This window comes from Gallus gallus, chromosome 5 (genome assembly GCF_016699485.2).
Source record: "Gallus gallus isolate bGalGal1 chromosome 5, bGalGal1.mat.broiler.GRCg7b, whole genome shotgun sequence".
NCBI lineage: Eukaryota > Metazoa > Chordata > Aves > Galliformes > Phasianidae > Gallus > Gallus gallus.
The window spans coordinates 54,406,454-54,431,990 of record NC_052536.1 but is presented as its reverse complement, the minus strand read 5'-3'; the positions used below and the strand labels follow the sequence as shown (position 1 = coordinate 54,431,990).

Sequence of the window (25,537 nt, the reverse complement as noted above, 5' to 3'; positions counted from 1 at the left end):
CTTTGTGAATGGTGTTGTGCTCAGGGCTTTGGGTACTATGGCTTGGGACACAGCCTTGAGAAAGGGGGAATGCTGACGGCGGAGGGAGCCGACTGACTGGAAGGGCCACAAATAGTCTTGGGAGCAAGCTGGCTGGGCTGGTAAGCAGGGCCTTAAACTAGATATGATGCGGGAAGGGGGTGTGCTGGGTGACAGTGAAGCACATAGGAACACTGTCACCTTGGGAGGCGGTAAGAGAAAACCCCAGACTTGTCCTGGAGGTATTAGGGTGGGCTCCTCTGAGAAGGCAACGAGGCCAATAGCTAAGCTGAAGTGCCTCTATACCGATGTACACAGCATGGGAAATAAACAGGAGGAGCTAGAAACCGTGGGAAAGTATTGGGAAAGGATGAGCTGACTGCTATCATGGAAACATGGTGGGATGAATCCCATGATTGGAATACTTTGATTGAGGACTACAGGCTTTTCAGAAGGGATAGACAGGGTAGGAGGGGTGGCAGAGTTGCCCTCTAAGTTAGGAAGTGGATAGATTGCGAAGAGCTGTGTCCGAGGAACAGCCACTGTCAGGTTGAGAGCTTGTGGGTAAGAATCAGGGATCGGTCCAGCAAAGGGCATCTAGTGGCTGGGGTCTGCTAGAGGCCACCTGATCAGGGGGAGCCTGTTGACGAGGCCTTCTTGCTTCAGCTGCAGGAGGTGTTGTGCTCGTGGGCTCCTGTCCTGATGGGGGATTTCAACCACCCGGATGTCTGCTGGAATAGTGGCATGGCAGGTGGCAGACAATCCAGAAGATTCCTGGAGTCTGTTGACAACTTTCTGGTCCAGGTAATAGATGGACCAACCCGAGGTGAAGCCTTGCTGGACCTGGTGCTCACAGTGAGAGGTGTGCAGGAGGAGAGCATTAGAGAGGTTAAGATTGGAGGGAGCCTGGACTGTACTGACCACGGCTTGGTGGAGTTTGTGATCTTGAAGAACGTGGGCCTGGCACAAAGCAGAGCTAGGCCCCTGTGCTTTAGGAGAGCAAAATTCCAGCTGCTTAAGGAACTGCTGCGTGGGATCCCCTGGGAAACTGTCCTTAAGGGCATGGGTACAGAACAGAGCTGGCAGCTCTTTAAGGACACCCTTCTGAGAGTGCAACGGCTCTCCATCCCCCAGCAGAAGAAGTCCAGCAGGGGAGGCAGGCAACCGCTGTAGCTATGCAAGGGCCTGAAGCTGAAACTGAGGGAAAAGAGGGAAGTGTACAGAAAGTGGAAGCAGGGTTGTGTAGGCTGGGAGGAATACAGGGCTGTTGTCCATGTGTGTAGAGATAGGATTAGGAAAGCCAACGCGCAGGTGGAGCTGAACTTGGCGAGGGATGTGAAAGATAACAAGAAGGGGTTCTACAGGTACATAGGCAGGAGGAGACAGGCCAAGGAGGGCGCTCCCCCTCTGATGAAAGGCAGTGGGGAGCTGGCTTCCTCAGACACAGAAAAAGCTGAGGTACTCAATGAGTGCCTTGCCTCAGTCTTCATGGGTGGTCAGGCTTCCTGTGTCTGCCAGGACCACGAGCCTCTAGGTGAGGGTGCGGGGAGTGGTTTCTGTCCCACTGTAAGAGTGGAACAAGTCCGAGTCGTCCTCATGAAATGGAACGTGTCTAAGTCCACGGGGCCGGATGATATCCATCCCAGGGTTCTGAAAGAGATGGCTGATGTGGTTGCCGAGCCGCTCTCCATCATATTTGAAAAATCATGGCTGTCCGGTGAAGTCCCCGGTGACTGGAAAAAGGGAAACCTTGCTCCCGTTTTTAAGAAAGGGAGAAAGGAAGACCTGGGGAACTACAGGCCGGTGAGCCTCACCTCTGTGCCTGGGAAGATCATGGAGCAGATCCTCCTAGAAACTGTATTAAGGCACATACGAGACAAAGAGGTGATCCAAGACAGCCAGCATGGCTTCAGCAAGGGCAGATCTTGCCTGACCAATCTGGTGGCCTTTATGATGGAGTGACGGCTTTGGTGGATGGGGGGAGGGCGTGGATGTCATCTACCTGGACTTCTGCAAAGCCTTTGACACGGTCCCTCACCACGTGCTTCTCTCTAAATTGGAGAGGTGTGGATTTGAAGGATGGACTGTTCGATGGATTAGGAATTGGTCGGCTGGATGCAGCCAAAGAGTTGTGATCAATGGTTCTGTGTCAGGGTGGAGGCCGGCCATGAGTGGTGTCCCTGAGGGGTGGGTCTTGGGACATCGAGGCCCTGGAATGTGTCGAGAGAAGGGCAACAAAGCTGGTGAGGGGTCTGGAGCACAAATCTTATGAGGAGCGGCTGAGGGAGCTGGGATCGTTCAGTGTGGAGAAGAGGAGGCTGAGGGGAGATCTCATTGCACTCTACAGCTGGGGTTTGGCCTCTTCTCCCAGGCAACAAACAGGAGCCGAGGAAACGGCCACAAGTTGTGCCAGAGGAGATTTAGATTTGATATAAGGAAAAATCTGATTTTCTCTCCGAGAGTGGTCAGACACTGGAATGGCCTGCCCAGGGAGGTGGTGGAGTCGCCGTCCCTGGCAGTGTTCAAGAGGCGCCTGGACGAGAAGCTACGAGATACGGTTTAGTGGCTTTTGGTAGTAACGGTAATGGGAGGACGGTTGGACTAGACGATCTTGTAGGTAGGTCCTTTCCAGCCTTGTGATTCTATGATTCTCTCCGCCGCTAAGGGGTCGCTGTGTTGCTGCGCAGGAGGCTGGACGGCGTCCCGCAGTCCCTGCACTGCTGCGTGGAGGAGAACCGTCTCAGCCCTCCTCTGTGTAGATGAGGCTGTGCCCCAGGAGACGTTTGATTGCAGCAGGATGTAGAGTAGATAGAGTGTCTCAGGAAAACCCAACCACTTGACGTCAGATCCCACAAACTCTGCTGCAAACCCTGTTGTAAGAAGGACAATCTCCAACGTCTTCTGATGGCTTTCTGGGTTCTCCTGCCGCCTGCCTACTCTGCCAGCTTTGGCCACCTGTACCTGTCGCTGGTTGACTGCATCACACTATCCGGGATGAGTTCACGGGAACTCCCTTGAGGTCCCAGCCCTTGAAATATGTTGAAACTTTTCCACTGCACTCAAGGAGATGACTAAGCTCTTAAAACTGATGTGGGCAACTTGTTCTTACCCTGCGCCTGCTGTTTGGATTTCTCTGGTCTCTCACTGTGAGCCGATGGAGAAATGCAGCCTGCCTCCTCCGCTGTCTGAGCATTCTCGGTGTATTCCAGCTGAGCTGGTTTCTAGCAATGGCAATGCCCCATCAGGCTGAGCCTCTGCCAGATGGGCTCACTAATATATTGCCTTGCATTGTCATAGCTCCCCACTGTGTGACCTTGTGTGCCAGCATCCCATAACACACACCCTCCCAGCATCCCCTTGCCTGAGCACTGCTTCACCCACCAGAAGACAGAAAGAGGGCTGATCTGGCTGGCCATCAGCCCTCCATAAAGATGCTGGTCTCTGCTGGGGCACTCCGTTCACTCCATGCAGTGAAGCAGAAGTCTGGCCCAGGAATCGCATCTCAGCTGATTCCTTCCCTGCCCAGCAGGGGGAGGCAGGCACTGCACTGACCGGGCTTTAGCTCTAACAGAGCAGCCAGGCTTTGCGCTGAACCTCTGGGGCAATAGGTCAGTCAAACTGAGGTCTTGTTTCACAGTGTCAAGCAGGATTAATACTTCACAAGACTCATTGACTTGATAACGTTGATGGAGGGAAGGGAGCAGCATCCTGTCTTGCTGCTTGGTAGGCAAGGAGGAAATTCCTGCTGTGTGGGACAGACAGCATGTGAAAGTCTCTGTGTTCTCTGCTCTGCCCATTCTCTTTTCTTTGGAATATGTGTTTTCACGCACCTTGATACTGCGTAGCACTGCCGTGAACTAGCCTCTAGCTGGAGCCAGAGATTTCTGTATTCCCCTACTGTCCTGAAGTAGCCTAACAAGTGAATGGCTAATAACGCTCTTGCCTTCTTGGCAGCGTCAATCCTCCACGGCCTGCAGTTGGTCCACAGGCTCGTTAAAGCAACGTGATCCCGCAGCGGTGGGAGGGAGGGAGAAACAACCCTTTCCGAATGTTTAGCTACGCCAAATCACACCTGCTGTGGACCAAAAGACGGAAATCACCCGTAAACTACTTGCTGAGTTTCTTTCCTTCTCTCCAGCAGCTGTTTCTTTGGTATGGTGATCCCTTCTCTTGTGTTGCTGATGCAAAACGCAAGGAAACAAGTGGAGCCATCAACCAGGCTACAAGTTAGGTCACTGCAAAGATTAGGGGTTAATCCATTAATCCACTGCAAAAGACGGGGCTGAGTGAAACACGCCCGTGGAGTGAAAGTCCTGGCTGGCTCGGGGCAGGCAAGTTGTAGGGCAGGCACAAGAGCTCCCAGGGGCTGTTGGTCACTAAAGGCGTGAGTGGCAGCTGCCCAGGATAAACTTGACCCGGATGGAGGCCTGCAGACGTTTGGGTGGGTTTGTTTGTGCCAGGGCTAAACCTTCCTCCAAAAATGCCGTGATCCCTGTAGTCAGCGTTCACACGCTTTGGCTGCCCCGACTTAAGAGTTATGAGCTGCAAGAGGTGTTTGGTCAGCTGAAGGCAGATCACAGAATACACAGATCTAAATCAGGGTGAGCCAATGAACGGAGAAGTCACAGCACTCCTAGCCACGTCAATCACAGCCCACGTTTGCCAAGCAGCTTAAAAGAACATGTACACAAAGCACTGGTGGGGAATGGTGGAAAACTTGCTATTTCCAAGCAGAATGCTTTCTGGAATCATGCGTGTTTCATGCAGCAATTAATGGAAACGGCTGTGCAAGTGTTATGACCCTGTATTGTTTCTGTATTTCTTGTTGAACGGTAGTACTGTTACAACAGTACTACTGTATACTAATATGTATTGCTGAAAGAGGTGTATTGCTATTATGTTACTGTTATTTTATCACTACTGCTTTTATAGGTTAAGGCTTAAGCAAGCTGACCATGGGAGCCGAAAAAGGCGGAGAAAACCCCATCAGGTAGAGGACTTGAATGGCTGAAGTCCCTTTCAGCTTCCACCCTGCATTCTACTGCTGCTCTCTAAACTGACGACGTGATGAATGTCGGGCAGGACACGGCCCGGCTGCTGGCAGCTGATTTGAGCGCAGCCATACAGGTGAGACTTCCTGATAGGTTAGGACATGGCCTTGGGAACGATGCTGGCAGCTAACCCATGGGCAGGGTGCCACGGAGCAGTTACCCTGTTGCACAACCCTGCCTGCTTTCCGGTTAAAGCTATGGGGGATCAGCTGGTCCTCCAACCCCACAGGTAATCTGGGGAGAGAGAGTGGGTGTCCCATTAAAACCCTTAAAATCACGCATCCAAATAGTGGACAGAGAGGGACTGAGGTGCCTTTTTGAGACTGATGTGGGCAGACTGGGAGAGGCAAAGTCCAACCCAAGTCCTTCTGTCAAAATGAACCAATAATAAATGCTCGTTGTTTCTGAGATGTATGGCTGTTGCATGCTGCCGATGGCCTCTTCCCTGCACATTGTGATTCCTCGCATGGCCAGGCAGGCAGGAGGCTGGGGAAAGCATGCAGCACCCGCAGCAGCACAGGTAATGTTGGTTCAGGCCCTGCTCTGCAGTGGGGGAGTCGGCTTTCACTCTAATGAGGACCTTTGGCTCCATAGGATGTGCTTTGTGGAGTTGTTCGTCCTGTCATTAGTGGTGACTTCTCTTCAGCAGTGGAACAAGTGAAACACTTAGGCCTGGAGGATGGTTTTTTTTTGGCTCCATCCCTGGTAAGTAATATCTCTATCATTTCTCTTGCCTCTCCAGCTACAGGTCTGAGCTGGTCCCACAGCACACCTTGCACATTGCTGTTGATCTGATGTGTCTCAGTAATCACCGTTTCTAACACAGAGGGCTGTTCACTGCTGAGTGGTTTCAGAGCCGTTTGGTGGTGCCTGAGTGTAAGATTTGGATGAAGATTTCTGGTTAGTTCAGCGGTGGGCCTTCTTGGGTCACCCAGAGGAGGGCTTCTCCCCTGGGTGACCCTCAGCTGGAGAAAATGGGCATGTTGAGGCTAGGGAGAGGGCCTAGGGGGCAAAGCTGCACAGCAGGGTGGTTGTGAGGATCTCATACGGTCACTTCTCACAGGGACTTAGGCTAGATTTGTCACCAGGCCTCAGCATCCACTGCTGTTCATGGCTGCTTCTGCTGGCACTGCTCTGGTCCATGCTCCCGTACCACAAATGGGAAAGCTGCTCCTGTATTTAGTCTCTTGTCCACACAGAGACACTAGGTGGGACAAAAGGCCTTATGGGCAGCCTGTTAGCATGAGGTGTGCTCATCCAGATCATCAATAAAAAGGGCTGGCCCCAGTACTGACCCCTGAGGAACACAGCTAGCGACTGATGGCCAGCTGGATTTAAGTCTCCTCTCCTCTCCTCGCCACCTCTCTCTGGGCCCAGCTGTCCAGCCAGTTTTTACCCAGTGAATAGTACAACCATCCAAGCCATAGACTGTCAGCTTCTCCAGGGGAAGAGGGCGGGGTCTAGGGGGATGAAGTCTAGGTAGACAGCATCCACAGCCTTTCCCCCATCCACTAGGTGAGTCACCTGGTTGTAGGAGTCAAGGTTGGACAAACAGGAACATGAATTCATGTTGGCTAGGCCGGATCACCTGGTTGTCTTCAATATGCCATGTGATCACACTCAGGACAATCTGCTCCAGGACCTTCCCCAATACCAAAGTCAGGCTGACAGGTGTGAAGTTCCTCATGAAGTTCCTGGTGGCTACCAGCATTTCTACATATGCCACAGGAGTCCAGTCTTTTGACTTGCCTGGGCCACATGGAGTGAAGAGGAACTGTCTTGGGCCACACAGAAAATACACAGTTAACGTAGATCAGCTACAAAACTTATTTTATATATGCATATCTTTTATTAAAAGGTAAAAAACAGCAACAAAAACGTAAAACTAGCGGCATATGTAGCTTTGTTTTGGTGAGCCTCATGCATCAGCTTCTGGTTCAACAGCAGTGGCTGCAGTTCTTAGTGAGTTCCCAAGGGGTTTGGCAGAGGTTGTACAAAAAGAGGTCACTCACTACCTGGGAGCTCAGTCCGGCCACGTGCCTCACAGCAGGGCCGATGCCAGGGCCACGGCAGCCCAGGGCAGCTGAGAGGGGCTGTTCGAGGTGGGGCCGAAGGCTGGGGCTGGGGCGTTTGTGACATCACGGTGCGTCACAATGCGGGGCTGGTATTGAGGCCATCAGCAGGCAGCGGCTGCTCCACTTTGGCCTGGGCCAGCGGTGAGTGCAGCAGCAAGGGGGAGGGCTCTGCTGGGCCGGGCGCAAACACCGGCCCGCGAGGGGTTTGGGAGCCCGCAGTGGTGGCAGCGAGCGCTCAGGGGAGCCTGCGAGCGGCTCTCTGGCAGTCACCACCAGCGCTGGCCTCAGCCCCTGCTGCCTCCCAGCTCCCTCGCCCCCACTCCTACCTGACCCCAGGGGCTGTGGCTCCTGGCCCAACTCCCCCAGCCGTGCGCGAGCTCCCACCCAGCCCCACTGACCTCCCCTCTCTCACTTCTTCCAGATCATGGCTTTGGCGTTTGTCTTCTCGTTGTTGGCGCAGAGAGTGCCATGTGTTGGTGATTATTTGGATGAGGAAACCCTCAACCGCATGCAGCAGCGTGAGGAGTATCTGCAAGAGCAGATGACAAAGCTGCTGCTGGAGATAGAAGAAATGGAAATGGCGCGGAGCAGGATGGGCTTGCAAGCCCTGCTCTTTGCTTTGTTGCCATACTGGAAAATTGTGAGCGTTCTTTGTCTCTTCGTCTTTCTGTTTTGGTTCATGTGGAAGATCCACAAGAAGTTCCGGGGCGTTGAAGACAACAGTGGTGTGGAGAGCTCCAGCAGTGAGGAGCAGCAGCAGGAGCAGCAGGAGCAGCAGGAGCAGCAGGAGCAGGAGCAGCAGGAGCAGCAGGAGCAACAGATGCAGGTGGTGAAAGTGAAAGCAAAGGATGAATTTGTCTTTGCTGAAGAGTTCTGGCCAATCCATACCCATCAAGAGGATGGTGAACAGATCCTCTCGCTGTTGCATCACCTCATCGATATCTGCCAACATATCGCGGCAGATACTTTCTATCCAGTGCCAGCACACACCACCGGGGTGGGCAGTGTCTATGAAGGCTGGTGTCCCCTTGTAAATAAGCCTGTCTTCTGCGTGGTTGTGCCCCTGTTGGCCCCCCGTGGGCACACTTTCCACCTGGATCTGGGCGCCCCAGAGGAGCTGCCAGCGAGGAACTCCCGTGTCCGTGTAGAGCTGGAATGCACGTGCGGGAGGGAGCAGGAGATGCGCATGCGATGCTTCCTCCACGCCTCTGCGGCAGAGCTGAGAAATCAGAAGTCCAACGTCCTACGCAACCTCTGCACTGACTCCTACCTGGATGTGGAGAAGACTGCCCAGTGGTTCCAGAAGCTGATCAGAAATGCCTGGAAATGCAGGCATTCGTCAACAATGCGCAGCCTGAATGTGACGCAGTCCAAGCGCTCCTGCAGGTTTCAGGTGACAGATGTCTACAAGAAAATCTTCTTAGTTGAGATGCTGTTTGGCGTACAGCAAGATGACACGGACATCTTTCTGAGCAGCCAGGAGACAGAGATCGGTACTACTCCCAGCACGATCTGGCCACAGAGCTGTGCTGTGGCAGAAGCAAAGTTCTTCCTACTTGTAGCCGCCCGTGCCAAGGAAAGGAATTTCTACATCAGATATATGCAAGTGTGCACCTATATCCTGGCGGGCCTCAACTTTTCAGTCTATGAACTGAAGACAGTGCTCATGCACCTCCTGACTGCCATCCCTTTGGAAGGTTGGCATAGGAGCTATTTCCTGGAGCGGATCGATGACATCTTGCGCTACCTGCGCTGCTGCGTGGAGGAGAAGCATCTGGGCCACTTCTTCATTGGAAATGAAGACGTGCCTGCAGAGATTATCTTGCCGCAGGATTTCCGAGAGTCCGAACCGCTCAACCTCTTCGAGCACCTGGAGGATCCGGAAAGACATGAGCAGGCACTGCAGGAGTTGGAGGAGCTGCAAGATCGGCTCCTGAGCCTGCTGATCTATGGGAAGTGAGAGACATCCACTTGTCCCACAGACGAGCACCCTGGACACGGAGAAGACACCGCTCCGTACGCAGTGGGAATTGCTCCTGGATGTTTTCTCCACACTGGGGCAGCCATACCCCACGCCGATGAAGAGGGTGCTGCATGAACACTTGAAACAGAGACTCTTCAAACCAGCTGGGCAGAGACCACCCAGCCTCTCCAAGAGCATCTGTTTGCTCCGGGAGCATTTAGAAGAACCTGGTCTGAAGAAGTAGAGCACAATGTACTTTGTAACGTGTGCTTAGAAACAGCTGATGCGAACAAGCAGAAATACCACCTGTTGAAGTCGCGTATTTTAGAACTATAGTTGTTGAATGATGTGATTGTCACTTTTCAAGCTCTAGTAGAATTATATGTATATATTATCTATAGTATTATAGACTAGAAAGTATGTTGTAAGTCTGTTCTGTTCTTTTATTAATTTTAATAAACATATTTATTTTTATAACTTTGTGTGGGTTATAGAGTTGTATTCTGCACATCAAAACCCTCTGCCCGTAGCTCCTTGTCAAAGAAAGCAGGGATACGGTGTTGAATGCTCGGCTGCCACAGAATTGGGTAGCGTGCTGTGGAAAAGGTGACCCACTGATCTCTTGTGCCACCTCCTCCCGGATGCAGCGGTGGCACTCTTTCTCACTCTGGCGGCTTTGGGTGTTTTCCAGACCCTGCATTATATGGGTGAAGATGTTCAAGCTTTCGGTAATCATCCAAATGAGCTGTACATGTCTGAGTGCTGCAGAAGCCCAGGCTTCTTCCTGCTTGCAGGAAGTTGGCATCCAACAGCGGCGTTTGGCTGATGAAAGTCATTCTGCTCCGCATGTGAGCCAAGCTTCCACTGGAAGGCCCCGGTGATACAAAGGCAGGAAGATGAAACCTAAGCTGTACTACATTAGCAGCTGTACTATCATTACCAGCCTTCATCATTATTTGTGCCAGTGTAAATCTAACACACTTTGATAGGAAATTCAGTGTGTGTCCAGACTGGGTCCTTGCTGAAAGCAAAGGCCAGAGAAGGGCTCTCTCTTGTACTGACAGTTCACAGTCCTATGGAGGAGAAAGAGCAACTGGAGATTACTTAAGTGGAGGGACATCACCTGCTAAGTCTGTCCTTTCAGGTTGGCAGAATTTCTACTGATACCCTGAGACAACCCAGTACTTCCTTTCATGCCAAACCCTAAAATCCCATACGAGGAAAATTCACATTTTCCTTCTGTTTTTATAATGATGGATGCCTGTGTTTCATGTGTTTAGTAAAAAGCTTGGAAACACTGTTTGTGAACCTGAATCTCTTCCTGGCTCCTCTCCGTTTTGCAGGGATCAAGTAGCCCAAGAACATCGCCTCCCCCTTCTATGTGATGAGTGGACTACACTTTCCACAGACCTTCTTGATGAGATGCCCCTGACTTAATTCTGCCTTGCTCTGATTCTGTCTTCCTCCCTTCCCTTTCTGCGCCATGTCGGCCATGCAGCTTCAGAGCTGGGGTAGAAGTGTGCTGTGCTCTGTTTCCATGGAGAAATCCCTCCCTGAGGACAGGGCGATCTTTACACAGCAGCAGTGGTCTGAAGCATCCTTACCTGAGTTCAGCATTTGCTTCTTACTCTGCCCTTCACAAAAATTTTAGCTAAGCCCTGAACTACACCAGCTAATTGCCATTAGCCTAAGCTTGGTACACCTCTGATGGTTTCACGGGGTGCCTGCCAAGCTACACCGGCCGGGAATTTGCTTCTCTGATTGCCTCATGTTTCTCCATGTCTCAGAGGCACAAGTCTTTGTAGGCACATTGTTAATTCAGGTGTAGGTCAGGCACAGATCGCACAGTATATTCCACCGAACACTTAAGTGCAGAGCTATAAGGTATTTAACTTTCAGCCAGACGTAAGTTATCTTTATTAAATATGTGCTGTAGAAACACTAGTGGTTTTTAACAAAATATAATGTTCATTCCCCAGACTCTACCCTCTATAAAAAGAGCTCCAGAGACCCAGTCCTGACCCTCCCATTGCCTCTGCATGCAGAGCTCTGGCCAAAGAAATGCAGTGCAACAGCCTGGGGAAAGTGCTTCCCTTCAGCAGAACAGGTCTTGCCCGATAATACTTTCCCAGATTACTGAAAAGGTTTCCCACTCTTCCTACTTTGTTGTGTGTGTCTAAAAATCCAAATGAACTTCCCCTGAGGAAATGCCTCCTTTCTGTGTCCGCCAGAGCAAAGGATGCCATTGTCTCAGGAAGTTGGTGCTGATGGGAATGCGAGTGCAGGGACGGGGCACTGACATGTGTTGTGCTGGGTGGCAACAAGTAGGATGGAGTTTTTTACCCGGTGTATTACATTAGTAAACTGCATGTGGGTGTTTTTCCAGTGCCCGGCTCCAGATGCAACATTTTTTACAAACTCACCAGTTGCTTCTCCAAGGACTGCTCCCCACCTACAGGATGCTCTCAGCCCGCTCCTACTCCTGCAGCCATGCTGAGCAACCCCTCTGCTTGCTGCTAGGCCTGGCTGATCAGGGATGCTGCATGCCCAGCAGTGCAGTGTATTTTGTCCTTGTTCCCTTCCAGCTCCTTCCAGATCATTGTCACAGTGTTAGAACTCTGTTTCTACTGATGAGTACAGTATATTATTTCCTGCAACTGCATAGCACCAAAACTGTCGCTAGGCAGAACAGCTTTGCCTTTGCTATCTATCGGTACATGAGATATGCTTTCCCTCAGGGCTCAGCTTCTCATGCTGAATGCCTGTCTAATGCGCTGAAGTGCCTTCAAACATTTTTATTTCCTGTGCTCTTTGGCTTTACTTCCAAAAGCACAACATCTCCAACTAGAAATAACCATCGGCTTCACAGCGCGGGGATAAAGTGCTCAAACAAAAAAGTTACAGCGATGCGAAAGGGAAATTCAAACGTCAACATCTAATCCTCAGACACCTTTGAAAGGGTTTCCTGTTTTTCCAACCCTTTAGGGCCAGGCGTGGGCTCGGAGCTTGCTGGGAGCTTGCTTGCATGAGTCGGGCTTGCGGCGGGGATGGCATGTCTGCACGCGGCTGCTTTGGGAACAGGAGCTGAGCTGAGAGCAGGCTTCGTGCTTCACATCACATGCCAGAAACTTCCAGAGCTTCCAGAAGAAGGGGCTGCCCTTCATCTGCCTGTGTTGGGGGTTGTTTGTGAACACAGCACGTATGGCTGCTTCGGAGCTGGGCTGAGCGAAGCTGGTGGTGTCAGCATAAAGAGAGATTAAGTGATTGTTGAGGAATGTCTTTATCTCCATCCTGCGTAAATACAGATTAGAGAGAAAACATTTTTCTTACAGCTGCAAGTTGCCTTTGCAAATGAGAGGGAACACAGTGCTGGGCAATGTTGCACAGCCAGCACTGAGCGTTGCTGCAAAGCCAGAGGTGGACTCAGGCAAATGAAAGCAGGGAGTCCTTCTGCACCCACAGCCACCTCCATCAGCAGCTGCTGGTGGGCACGGTGATTCCTGGCTGGGTTTGTGCTGCTCCCTGCTGGGGTGCAGCTTCTTGCATATATGAAGGCCTCTGCAAGCAGCAGGGTTGCAGAGGTCCCTGGTATGTGGGTTTTATTGGGTGGGTTTTATTGGAAGCTTGGTATATATGGAGTGCTGGCTCTGATTATGTTGGGGATGGGTTGATAGTTGGACCAGATGATCTTGGTGGTCTTTTCCACTCTTAATGTTCTATGATTCTATGATTGCTTTCCATGATAACTTGTTCTGTTTGAGGGGATGGCTAGTTCTGTGCATGAGGCCTTGAACTGTGATCGGGAGAGGTGAGCTGTGAGTAGTATTGGAATGCAAATACTGTAGCATCCTATGTTCCAACAACCACCTTCTTCCTCACAAGCAGGCCTTGAGAAACATACAGAGCAGAGTATATATAAATTAGCATTCATCACTGGTAATGAAAAACTGCTGCAACCCCAGGGGAGAGAAGAGTAACGTTTTCCAGGGGTTGAAGTGCAGGACTGAACAGAGAAGGTCCTGTTACCTGCTAGGATAGCACCCAGCCCACGTCCCCTCGCTGTTTACTCTGTAAATATTGATCTCCCAATGGGAACAACTGTTGCACAGTACAACCAGAGTTAAAGGACTGCTCTGAAAGAAAAAAAAAACCACCCGCGTGCCTCACTTCTGCAGCATTCCTGAGACAAGGCTGTGTTTTTATCATCTGCAAACCCAGCTGCATCTGCTGTGCCGAGCTATAACTGGAATCCCGACTCCCTCATTACAACCTCCATCAGAGGAGCGAGCCAGCTTCCATAGGGTATAATTTAAGTTCTACCCAGCACCGTGGCTTTCCCAAGAAAAAGATAACACCGTAAAGCGTGGAGCTTGATGAGGGACTAACCCAGCTCAGCTGCTGCAAGAGGACCTGCTGCTGTATGTGTGCCTTAATCTTTCCTAAAAGTCACTCCAGGCCATGGGCATCCATAGCTGCTGGGGATGAACCCTGTTAAAGATTCTCTTCCTGTGCACAATGCAACCATCAAATGCCCGAATCATATGCTCCTTTTGTAGTGTATTTCTTTCAGGAAGGTCATTTCTGCGCCCTCTGACTTCAAAGGGAAATACTTGAAAACAGGGAAATAGCAGCAAGGCTGGGCTTCTCTGCTTCACTGAGGACTGCTAGCAAGAGAAATGTTTCTCAGTTCCATTGCATCTGTTAGCGGGATGCAATTGAGCTGCCAGATATGATAAGCATCTAGAGGGACATCAACCATCACTCTTCTCTACCCAACGAAATCTTTGTAATCTCAGCGGTCATAAATCACAGTGGTTGTGTTTGGGAAGGGTTATGCATCATAACTCATCACTGGGGCTTAATTCAGCCTCCCTCAGGCACCACTGTACCCGGTAGACCAAAGTAACTGTCTTGTGTTGTTGGTACACAAGAAAGGAGTGTTTGAGTGTATATCAATTGTGCCTGTTTTAGTTGAATTAAAAATAAAAAGGTTATTTCTGAAACAGACTGAATGTTGGAGAGAAAGCATGCAGGTGGGCTTTGAATATCTCTGGAGAAGGGAACTCCACCACCTCTCTGGGTAACGTGTTCCAGCACTCTGCCACCCACACAGCAAAGAAGTTTTTCTCACATTCACATGGAACTTCCTGTGTTCCAGTTTGTGTCCCTTGGCCCTTGTTCTTAAATTTCCCAAATGGGAAATTCACTTTATTCCCACCTCTTGAATTTCCCAAATGGCCAGACGCTTTCAGAAGCTCTGTCGGGGGAGGCCAAGCTATGAGGCACTTGAAGGTGCTTTTTTCCCTTTCAATTCCAAATTACTTCCTGAAATCAGGCTCCTTCGCTGCATATTGGCCAGCTAAAATAGTCACCCTGAGCTGATTGAGGCTCTGGAAAATGTAGGTTCACGCGTGGCTCTTTCAGCACCCTCTGACAAGCCAGGGAGGCATTTTATTCCTTGTGCTTCATTTCAACACGTTCAATATTGACTTTTTCATTCCCTAATGATGAGGGAAGTGGGGAAGCAGGAGGGATGAGGAAGGAGGTTTGTTCCTCTCTCTTGCTTTGCAAGTTGAGCAGAGGAAAGAGTCACTTGGGCCTTGGCAGGATGATGGTAATTTGCTCCTTTGTCCCACTCAAGTAGCCATTTTGGTGAATTATGGAATCATAATTAGGAGGGGATCTTAAAGCTCATCCAGCCTCAACCGCTGCCATGGGCTGGGTGCTCCCCAGCTCAGGCTGCACAGGTCCCATCCATGGCCTTGGGCTCCTCCAGGAATGGGGCACCCACAGCTCTGGGCAGCGGTGCCAGCGCCTCACCACCCTCTGAGTAAAGGATTTCTGTCTAACATCTGACCTCAGCCTCCTCTCTTTTGGTTTAAAACCATTCCCCCTTGTCCTATCACAGTCTGCATGGTTGGTTTCCGCAATGGTGACAACAACAGTGGGTCACCACCTCTGGTGCAGACTGTAATGATCATGGCATGCAGGCTCTTGTCCATTGCTGGCAAAGATGCAGAGCTAATGATAGTGGCTATGTTGGAAAGTAGTGTTTGTAGGTGAGAATTTGCTCTGTCAAATAGTGTTACTGTGCTCTTTGTACTTGTTGTAGGTTCTATGGAGATATGTAGAATCATAGAATCATCATAGAATGGCCTGGGTTGAAAAGGACCACAATGCTCATCCAGTTCCAACCCCCTGCTATGTGCAGGGTCACCAACCAGCAGATCAGGCTGCCCAGAGCCACATCCAGCCTGGCCTTGAATGCCTGCAGGGATGGGGCATCCACACGTAGGAGGCGTTACTTTTGGAGTGAGCTATAAAAAGAAAACAATCTCATGATTTGGGGAGGCTTAATTTACAATTTGTGAAGTCTGAGATAAACAGTGCTGCGTATTCAGGAGTCTCAAACAGCAGTCAATTATTCCCCCTCTTAATTTAATACCAAAAAAAAGTAAGAAGTTAAAAAAATATCCCCATCTTCCAGCCCACACAAGCTCAGCGTTAAGAGCAGTTCTCAGCAAGGAAGATGGGAAAGCCAAAGCCAACCATTCCCAACCAGTCCCACCAGTTATGCGTGTGGCACCGGAGCCTTGCAGTGGGGATCAGGGCTCTGCCAGCCCCTGGCAGCAGCAGCAGCTCGGGGCCATGCGCAGCCCCCGCGCCCTCCGATGAGTCAGGCTTAATGAGGGAGCACGCCTTCATCTGGTGCAAGCGAGCAGTGTCATCTCAGTTCTACCACCACCACTGATGCATCCCGCCCCAAGGCCTCCCCAGTAACCTCCTTCTCTTATTTTGTAAACACTGAATAAAAATAATTTGCTTGCAAGTCGCCAGCGGATGGCCAGCCTGCAGCTGGAGCTGTGATGAGTAACGCTGCGCACCCAGCCCTGCCAAAGTCCTCATTTGGGTAATTCTACGTCTAACTACGGGTTCTCCTTGAAGGAGATGATGAGAAGGGAGTTGAGATCCGTCTGGGGTTTGTTTTGAAAGTACTCAGTCAATTGGGTGTAAAAGGGTGTGCAAATCGCATTAGGAGTGATTGCTGCACACCTGTCCGAAACCAGAAGTGGGAAGGGCTGGGCTAGAAACGGGCTCGTCTGCCGCACACGGGCTTTGTGCAAGGCAGGATGCCTGGCTCAGAACAGCGCCAAGTTCACTTCCATGCTCACAACACCTCTGAATTAAATATTTGTAAAATCTAAGCTGACTGCAACCCGCTTTCAGCCCAAAGTCATGTGGAAGTTTTCACATCAGGAGCAGCAGCGGAGTGAAACGTGGAGCTGTATTTCTCACGTCCCTCACATTCTTTGTTTCTCTTCCAAGCTGATTCGCTGTGGATTTATTCCAGCAGAAAGAGTCAGCTCTTCAGAAGGAGCAGATAGATCAGCCAAAATGAGCCAACACTGCCTGCTTTCAGCATTGGCTCAGGGCAGCTCACTGTGGGCAGTGGGGGGCAGATCCTGGGTGAAGGGTCCGCCCCATGAGAATTATAGAATCATAGGATGATTTGAGTTGGAAGGGACCCTTCAAGGCCATCTGGTCCAACCTCCCTGCAGTGAACAGGGACGCTCACAGCTCCATGAGGTGCTCAGAGCCCCCATCCAGCCTGACCTTGGGTGTCTGCAGGGATGGGGATCCCACCACCTTTCTGGGCAACCTGTGCCAGTGCCTCACCACCCTTAGTGTAAAGAATTTCTTCCTTATACCCAATCTAAATCTCCCCTCTTTCAGTTGGAAGCCATTTCCCCTTGTCCTGTCACAACACACCCTGCTGAAAAGTCCATCCCCTTCTTACTTACCCCCTTACTTAGCCCTTCTTTAGCTCAGGGTACTCTTTACCACACTGTGCTCCAGCTCACAGAATAGCTGTAATATTCAGGACATGATGCCCATTTCTATGGCCAAGCTCATACTGAGATCGAGCTGGAAAGGTGCTTTTTCCCACGCAGCTACCAGAAATGGAGAGAGGAGACGGAGGAGCAGCCTGGAGCCCCGAACAAAGGGAACAAAAGGAGCTGTTCTGCAGGCAGAGGCTGCTCTGTTCTTGGCCACGTTCACATGGATAAAGAAGATCAAATGAGAGCCTGCAAAGCTGCATGATGATAAGAGGAAAAAAGTATTACAATGCTGTTCTGCAGGCTGTGCTGTGCTGTGATTATACAGCAATTCGTCCAGCACAGCTCCCCAGGGCCAAGATGCAGTCAGCAAACCCTGCACTTACACTCATGGCTTCTTTGCAGAGCCACAGGAGCGGCTGATAGCATCCTGGCAGCTCCAGCTGTGGGCAGCCCCGAGCAGGGTGAGCTGCACAGCCAGTCTGGCTGCTTTTCATACAAGGCCGAGCACACGTCCCTGCTCCACCACTGATCCACACTCTGGTCTGGGGCAAGTCATTGGGGCACAGCCTGAGTCCCAGGAGAGCTTTGTGCTGCCGTCTTCTCCATGGATATCTCGGTGGCATAGCTGGAGCCAAATCCCTAGACCATCAAGTTGGGTGGTGACAGCAAACTCTTGGATGGCAAAGCCCATGTAGGATATGAGGGAGTGTACCACAGGAGAGGGGAGAGATGGGGATGCCCCTCCTGTGGTCAATAGGAGCTGCAAGTGTGTGGTTGGTGTCAGCCAGCTTGCCCCTCCTTGGATCACCAGAGCATCACTTAGGGGCAGTGCAGGGTGGTGGGCTGCTGGCAGCTCCAGAAAGCTGGAACTGGGCTGTCTCAGTGCAGCAGTCCAGGAAGTGTTATCCAGAGCCTGTTTCCAGACATGCCTGCTTGATGTGGACACAGACAGCAAGCAGACACAAAGATGCACATTGTCTGATGTACTCCATCCCTGTCTGCTCCTGGGCTGGGCTGGGCATGCCAGGATGCACGGCCAGACCCATGGCTTCTCCACTGGGGTTTTTCCAGGCAGCTGCAGATTGCAGCGCTGCTGACTCAGGGCAGCTCGTGATGGCACTGCCAGATCGCTCCCACAATCTGCAAAGCCCAGTGTTTATACCAAACCCCAGGGATGAGGCTGTGCTTTGAGATGGATGGATGCTTGGAAGATGGATGGTTGTAAACATCCAGGCCCGGAGACGGGGAACATTTCTGAGCACATCCAAAGGAGTCTCCAACCTCTGCTTCCCACCTACAGAATGGTGGGCACCCCCATTTCCAACAGATGGACGAAACCTGACAACAGCATCAGTGTTTATAAACAGCCTCCAGCCCTAACCCTTCCAAGGGAGGCTGTTTTGAGCAGCAAAGAAACACACATCAAAGGTAGCCCACCTGCTACTATCTGCTTGTGTTGTTGGGGTGCTGCAGGCACATCACAGGTGTTGTTCCTGAGAGAGAGAAGGAACCTCTCCTGTCTGGGGCTGCTTGGGGCTCCTCCGGTATTCCTGAAGCATCAGGAGGTAACACAGGGAAGCGCTCACTGCCAGAGGCCGTGGGTTCCAGGAGCCCATGGGCAGAGTGAGCCAAAAGAGCCAGCCCCATATTGGTGCCTCCAGTCCCAACTTGGAGGTGTGCTGATTGCGTTGTGGACACCTGATTGCCAAGGAAAGAGTGGAGGGAGCAGAGGGAGTGGAGATCCCTGTGCCATAAAGAGACCACTGCAGTTGCTGAGAAGAGCTGGATGTAGGGAGGGTCAGCTCCTCACTTGCATGCCAAGGTCATCAAGGAAAAGGAACTCATTCACAACCATCCTCTGCCATGATGCCAACTCAGAGGAAAGTCATGGCTACGTGATTTCATCAGAGGTACTCTTGGGCAGCCCTTACAAGGCTGACACAAACCAGCTCTTGTAACCAGCCTGACATGCTGGACTGCCAGGGTGTTGTTATGCCCCATGCCCTATTGTGACCAGGGGCTCCCTGTACTTGCTGATGAGCAAGGCCAAAGCCAGGAGCCCATGCAATTATCGTTAAGTGAGTAATGAGTGGAGTCTAATTTATTTTTAATGTGAAGAGCTGTGCCCTAGGTGCTGGCTGTCACTTGGCCAGGAGAAGAACAATCTGCCCACTAGAAGCTGGAATGGCTCAACATCCCCAACCCCATTCCCAACCCCAATCCCAACCCCAAACCCATCCCCAACCCCAACCCCTACCCATCCCAAATTCCCATCTCCATCCTCATCCTTATCCCTATCTTCTTTACTATTCCCATTCCCAACGTCATCTCCATCCTCAAGCTCGTTTCTATTCTCAACCCTAGAGCTCAACAACCCCTTGCCAAATCCCTAGGACCACTGTCTCTCACTATCAGTGGCTGAGGAGGTGACCATAGAGACAAGCACCTTCCTGCAGCTCATCAGCAAGAACACATTTGATCTGAGATTGTTCTTACATGGGATCCTGTCTTTGCCAGGGCTAAAAACAGTGTATATTGTCTGCTGAACCAATATTACTGTTCCAGTGGAAGCTTTGAGTGTTCTGGACTTAGAGTAAATAAATAATGTAGGAAGAATAATATTGAGCTAATAAAGCTATTATCTGGGAAGATTGCAGCCTAATCTTCAGTGCAATGAAGATAATGAGTGTTGAATCATGCCCGGAGCATCCAAACTAAGTGGTAGTGGTTTGATAAAGGATAGCAGCAGATTTTTGCTTGGACCCTACTGTTTGCCCACACGTTTCTGGGGAGCACAGTGTCCTTATGGCGTGGGTCACCAGCAGAGCTGGCTCAGCCTCACATTCTCATCATCTTCACCTTGAGCTGATCAGGGAACCATCCAACTTGGTTGCACCAGTGTGATAGGGATGGGGATGGGGCTAGGGGTGGGTGTGGGCATGGGGATGGGGATAGGGTTAGTGTTAGGGGTAGGGATAGGAATAGGGATAGGGATAGGGATAGGGATAGGGATAGGGATAGGGATAGGGATAGGGATAGGGATAGGGATAGGGATAGGGATGGGGATGGGGATGGGGATGGGGATGGGGATAGGGATGGGGATGGGGATGGGGATGGGGATGGGGATGGGGATGGGGATGGGGATGCTGAGCCATTCCAGCCTCTGCTGGGCAAGCTGAGCCATGGCAATGGCTGTGTGTCACCAAAGGGGTTGGATTTGTCAGTACTGCCAACTCACACTGCTGGCAGGAGGGGGCTGCTAAATGCACAGCTTTGCAGCCACCCCCAGGAACGGCCAGCGATCCCCAGATAAAACCAAACACCCCCAGACACATTGAGGATACACAAAGGAGCTGACAGTCTCTGAATCTGGCCTTGCATCAATAAATTGTAACTTGAATGCCTTATTTGGACTGCCAAGAAAACAGCTACTCAGAAATTCTGGTGACCTGCTTGAAAGTGGGATTTTGAGAAGCAGCGCTGCACATCACTGTCCCAAATCCCTGTAGAAAATCCCAGCCTTGAACTGGAGAGCGTTGCAGAAGAGCTGCAATGTGTGTGCGCAGACCTGGGCAGCGCTGGGGAGAACTATTTGCAACCGACAAACAAACCGAACTTGCTGAGCCCTATCGCCGAATCCCTATCTGCACGGCCATAAAAGGTGGGGAGGGGGAGATAAATCGGTGGCGAGATTCTTGTGAGCTCGTAAATCCCGGTGAGCCCCGGCACGGCTCCCAGCCCTGCCTGCAGCACCGTGGGGAGGGGTGGGGGGGGGTTATTTGAGCAGCGAGGGGGCTGCTGCAGCCTACGGCTTTTTTCGGGTGCAGTGATTTGAGCGCCTCTCCGGCATCCAACTCATCTTTCAGAGGGGTCGGGGGGAGCCCGATAGCCGAGCCTCCTCGGGGTGATCGCTGCGCTGCTTTAGCAGACTCAAAGGTTTCCCCTTGGAGCAGCGCCAGCCGGCTTTAGGAAGAAGAATGGGTCGGATACAAAGGGGTTTTTTTAAAGCCCATTAAATTGCCTCGGGGCTGAGCTCACGTTCCCACCGCCTGGGCGGTTGGTGCCGGGGGAGCGCCTTCGGTTCCCATCGCCTCACCCAAGTGGGAAAGTTCCTGTTCCCCCTGCCCACCCTTCCCAGCCCTGCACAGGGAGGAAAGTCACCCGGAGGGAGCTGGGGGTTCTTCTGCCGGGAGCAGAGTGTGCTCTGAATACGTCCTTTGGAGAGATGGAGGTGCGTCAGAGATGGCCGAAAAGGAGACCCCATGGAGTGACACCAGCCTGGGGGATGCTGTGCCTCCCATTATTCCATGCCAGAGTCCCTGTCCCTGCCCCACTCCTTGCACAACCATGATTTGTCCTGAAACTTGAACAGCCCGATCGTCCCATCAGCGCTTCTCTCCTTCGGGGCTTCTGGAGGTAACAACCAGCCCTAGGAATCAGCTCTTACTCATGCTGCCTCCATGGAAAATATAAGAATGGGGTTAGTAATGCATCTGTGACTAAGGAGAATGCAACTGGGAAGGTCTCCGCTGCTGCCACTGTGGCCAGGGCTTCCCTGTCTGCTGGCATAGAGACTCCCTGGTGCCACCAACACAGGGACAGAGCCCTGGTACCAATCCCAGAACATCACTTCATGCCAGGGGTGATGTTGTACCGACTTATCAGATCCATCCCAAATCCTGCTCTTATACAGAAATCCACTACCTGGACCTGAGAAAGCCACAGAGATATTTTGAAAGATACTGGGAGCACTCAGTCCGTTTACACAGCCGTCACGGGGCAGGGAAATGTTCCTGCCGGTGCTGGTCGCTGAGTCTTCACATTCCAGCTCAGAGGAACAAAACCTCTTAGCTCTGCACTTACCGGAGACGAACTTGAAGTTGTCTGGAGTCAGGCACTGCAAAAATGTAATGATGCAGGAGAAATCAGGGGGACGAAAATAGCCAACAAACACAGATGGTCTCGTGATGCGGAGCGCCCGGCCGGGGCTCGGGGTGCCGCAGGCTCTGGGTGTCCCTGTCTGGGTCCATGAGGACAGACTTCCAAGAGTTGACTTGGCCAGCCAAGTCCTCATTGTGCAAAATAACACAGGCACTTAGAAGACTGAATCATATCAAAAATTGGGGGGTATTTAAATATTTCTAGTGCAGCTGTGCCCTTGATGAGGGCTCTTCATTCCTGTCCAACAAGCTCCTTTCCCCACTTGATGAAGACCTGGGAGCGAGCTGCCTTGTGCCCCAGTAAGGTGATGGAGGCTCACCAAAGCCTAAGTTGACGTGGCCCTTCCTCACTCCATCTCTGGGGCACAGTGCTCTCCCAGCCCTGCAGATCATTTCCACTCCCCACTTACACTTCCTTGCCCCACTCTGAGGTTTCTTATGGGATTTAAGCGGCACCCTCTTTTTCATCAGCCCCCTGTGCAGAGGCAGTGAATTCGGCTCCTATTCTATTTTCCCTGTCTGCTTTAAAACAGGGATTTGTTTTTGGTCTGGCATCTTTTGTGGCGATTCAGTGCAAGAAAAGTAACTTCCAAGGACAGGGCTTGTGGGTGGTGGGGGCTGTGGAGCTACATCCCCAAGGTGGGACCTCCTTGTACTCCATACAGCACGCGTATGCACATGGTCATTGACGTAAAGGGGAATTTGCTTACAAGCAAATTACAAATTCTTTACAAGCTTAAGGACTTTGCAGAATCAGACCTAAATCCCTGCAGCAGCACAGCCCCAGCCCTGCCTTGGGAATGCGTTTATTTTCCTTTTGGAGGCTGCAGAGCATCATGCCAGAGCTGTCCCTCCCTGCCAGCAGCCAGCAGCCACTGGGAGCCCGGGCTGAGCCACCTCCTTGGTGCAGCTGGAGATAAGGTCTCCAAGCAGAACCTCCCCATGCCGATACCAAGCCACAAAAGGGCCTCTATGTGCTCTAAAAGCCTCGGATCAAAGAGAGCCAAAGCACAGTGCAGTCTCCTGTCTCTGAGCTGAAGCCAGCCCTGGCTGCAGCTGATGGGAACCTTCCCGTAAGGCTCTGCTCGCTCGATGCTAACCTTCTGCTGGGACCAGAACAGCGATTATTCTGCTGAGTGGGTCATCTGTACGACGTGAAAAGTTATAACCTTGAGGACAGATGGCCTTTTTTCATCCCAAATCAATTTTGTTTCTGGATTTGTTTGGTCTGGAGGAGGCTCAGGGGAGACCTTATTGCTCTCTATGACTCCCTGAAAGGAGGTGGTGGTGGCGTGGGGGTCAGCCTCTTCTGCCTGGTAACAGCAATAGGATGTGGTGGAATGGCCTCAAGTTGTGCAGGGGGAGGCTGAGGTTGGACGTTAGCTGTTGGCTGCCCAGGGAGTGGTGGGGTCACCATCTTTGGAGGTGTTCCAGAACGGTGGAGATGCGGCACTGAGGGACGTGGGCAGTGGGAACGGTGGGGGTGGGTTGGGGATGTTGGAGGTCTTTTCCAACCTTAATGACTGTGTGATTCTATGATTCTATTTCACTTTTATGGTGGGGTAGGTTCCACATTCCACTGCTGCCAATAGAGCCAGGGGTGTCCTTCCAAGTTTCACTGGCGCAGACAGACAACAGCTCTCCCCTGGGGACAATATGGTATCGATCTCACACAGACTGAGCTCTGAGAACATTTATAGGTTCAGTGAACAGTTAGTCCAAACAATACCAGCTATATTCCTACATATTTAGGACAAGGAACTCACTCTCTTTCCCTCAGCTGAATGTCCTCATCCTGTTTTGCACCCAAGGAACAACCTGCACTGAGAACCTCCTGTTACCAGGCATTGCAAGGTTATTCTCCAGACTCATGGTGTCCCTTTTTGATGGCTGAATGCTCATCTGCCTCATTGCTGCATGTGTCCTACATACCCAGCGAGGCTGCGGGCAGCTACTGACTGGGCTTCGTGTCTGAATATAGGAGCTTAATTTAATAGGCGGCTGTTGGAAAAACAAGCAAGAAAGCAACACAATGGGGCTTGATAAGCAGCTTCCAAACCAGCTCCGAGGAGGCAATTACAGGAAAATGGCCAAGCTGCTGCCATGCGGAAGCACCTCCAGGTGCAGGCTGTCCCACAGCTGCTCACCCAGGCTGGCAAACCCTGGCTATGTGTTCCACCACCAGCACAGTGTGGTTAGTGTGTGTGTCCTGGAGGAGGTGGGTGGGCAGGGGTGGGCACTGGGAGAACAGATCGGATATTAGGGAGGATTTCTTCTCGGGAGCAGTGATGATGTGGTGGCACAGCTGCCCAGGGAGGTGGTGGAGTCACCGTCCCTGCAGGTGTTTGAGATGTGGCACTGCAGGATGTGGTCAGTGGGCATGGCGGGGGTGGGCTGAGGTTGGGCTTGGGGATCTTAGAGCTCTCTTCCAACCTTAATGATTCTACAGTTCTCTGATTCTGTGCAGGAAAAAGGTGAATGCAGGAGCATAAGGACAGCTGTGCTGAGCTGGACGTGGGGACTGTCCCACCAGCATCCTCTCCGTAGCTTGCAGGATGAGCATCATGGTCCTTGAAGAACAAATGGCATGGGAAGGGTACAGGGATGTTTTCCAGTAAGATCTCCAGGGCTACGGCAGCCTGCAGCTCCACAGCTTCCTTGGGCTTGTGCTGCAGCACTGTATTGAACAGCCTGATCCAGTCACCTAGATGAAAGATGCTCCCTGTCTTCGATTGTTAGCTCTGTGATGAGGACAGAGATCAGAACTGTTCATTTTATTCAAACCAAGAACTTGTGTAGTTGTTTGTCCCTCTTTCCTCATTAACTCGTCTGCTTTCTCGTCTGCTGCTGAGCAAAGAGTTCATTGCTTCCAGCGGGTTGCCACACCAAACCACAGGACCCCATTGCCACAAGGTGGTGGTGACTCAGAGCCCATGGTTATGAGCATGAGGTTAGGACTGCGTCCCCCACAGCGCATCACTCACATCTATCTCTGCTGAATGTCAGCTGCCATTTTCTCCCTGAGTGTCCCGAGGTGTCCCCAACGTGAGTGGAGATGTGCGGCAGCACAGATCCTGCACAGATTCCCACTCTGCTCCCCTGGGTGCCCCCTCACCTCTGTCTGTTCCTTATGATTTCTCTCCTTAATTTTTCATGGCTCCTTACCCTCCCCAAGAGCTTTGGTTGAAGGGTTTTGAAGGAGCCATTAGGAAATCCACATGCATTATATCCATTTCCAGATCTCCGCTGTCCTTCAGCTCTTTGGCTGCTTCCAAGGACTGCAATAGATTTTGTGAGCCATAATTTCCCTCTCCAAAAACCATGCTGGCTCTTCCCCAACACGCTCAGAGATTTACCCGGCCTCCCAGCACTACCATCAGCCTTGCTGCTCCCGATAGTCCATTGCTCCAGAGCCAAGAGTTGGAGTGTTGGGAGCCCCAACACACTGCAATGAACACATCAGCGTTAGCACTTCGGGTTCCTGCAGCAGCCTTGTGCAAAAGCAAGCTGCTGGTGGCAAAAGCATTTCGCTCCACACTTTGGTGGCAGCCCCTAATTATGCTCTTCCTGTACGTTCCCCTCATTGGCCCTTCCTTTGTCCTGATGTCTATTAGGGCCCATGTGAAACCAACCTCTGGAATCCCTCGTG

The 25,537-nt window shown here is 51.5% G+C and overlaps 1 protein-coding gene across 1 annotated transcript; it reads left to right on the top strand.

Moving 5' to 3' along the window:
• Window positions 1–7,269: 7,269 nt before the first annotated feature.
• LOC107053596 (inositol 1,4,5-trisphosphate receptor-interacting protein-like 1) lies at window positions 7,270–9,775 on the top strand. The gene is made up of 2 exons (XM_040701638.2): window positions 7,270–7,285; window positions 7,566–9,775. Exon 2 carries the CDS (start codon window positions 7,569–7,571, stop codon window positions 9,102–9,104), a length of 1,536 nt encoding a protein of 511 aa, XP_040557572.1. The 5' UTR covers window positions 7,270–7,285; window positions 7,566–7,568; the 3' UTR covers window positions 9,105–9,775.
• Window positions 9,776–25,537: the final 15,762 nt, after the last annotated feature.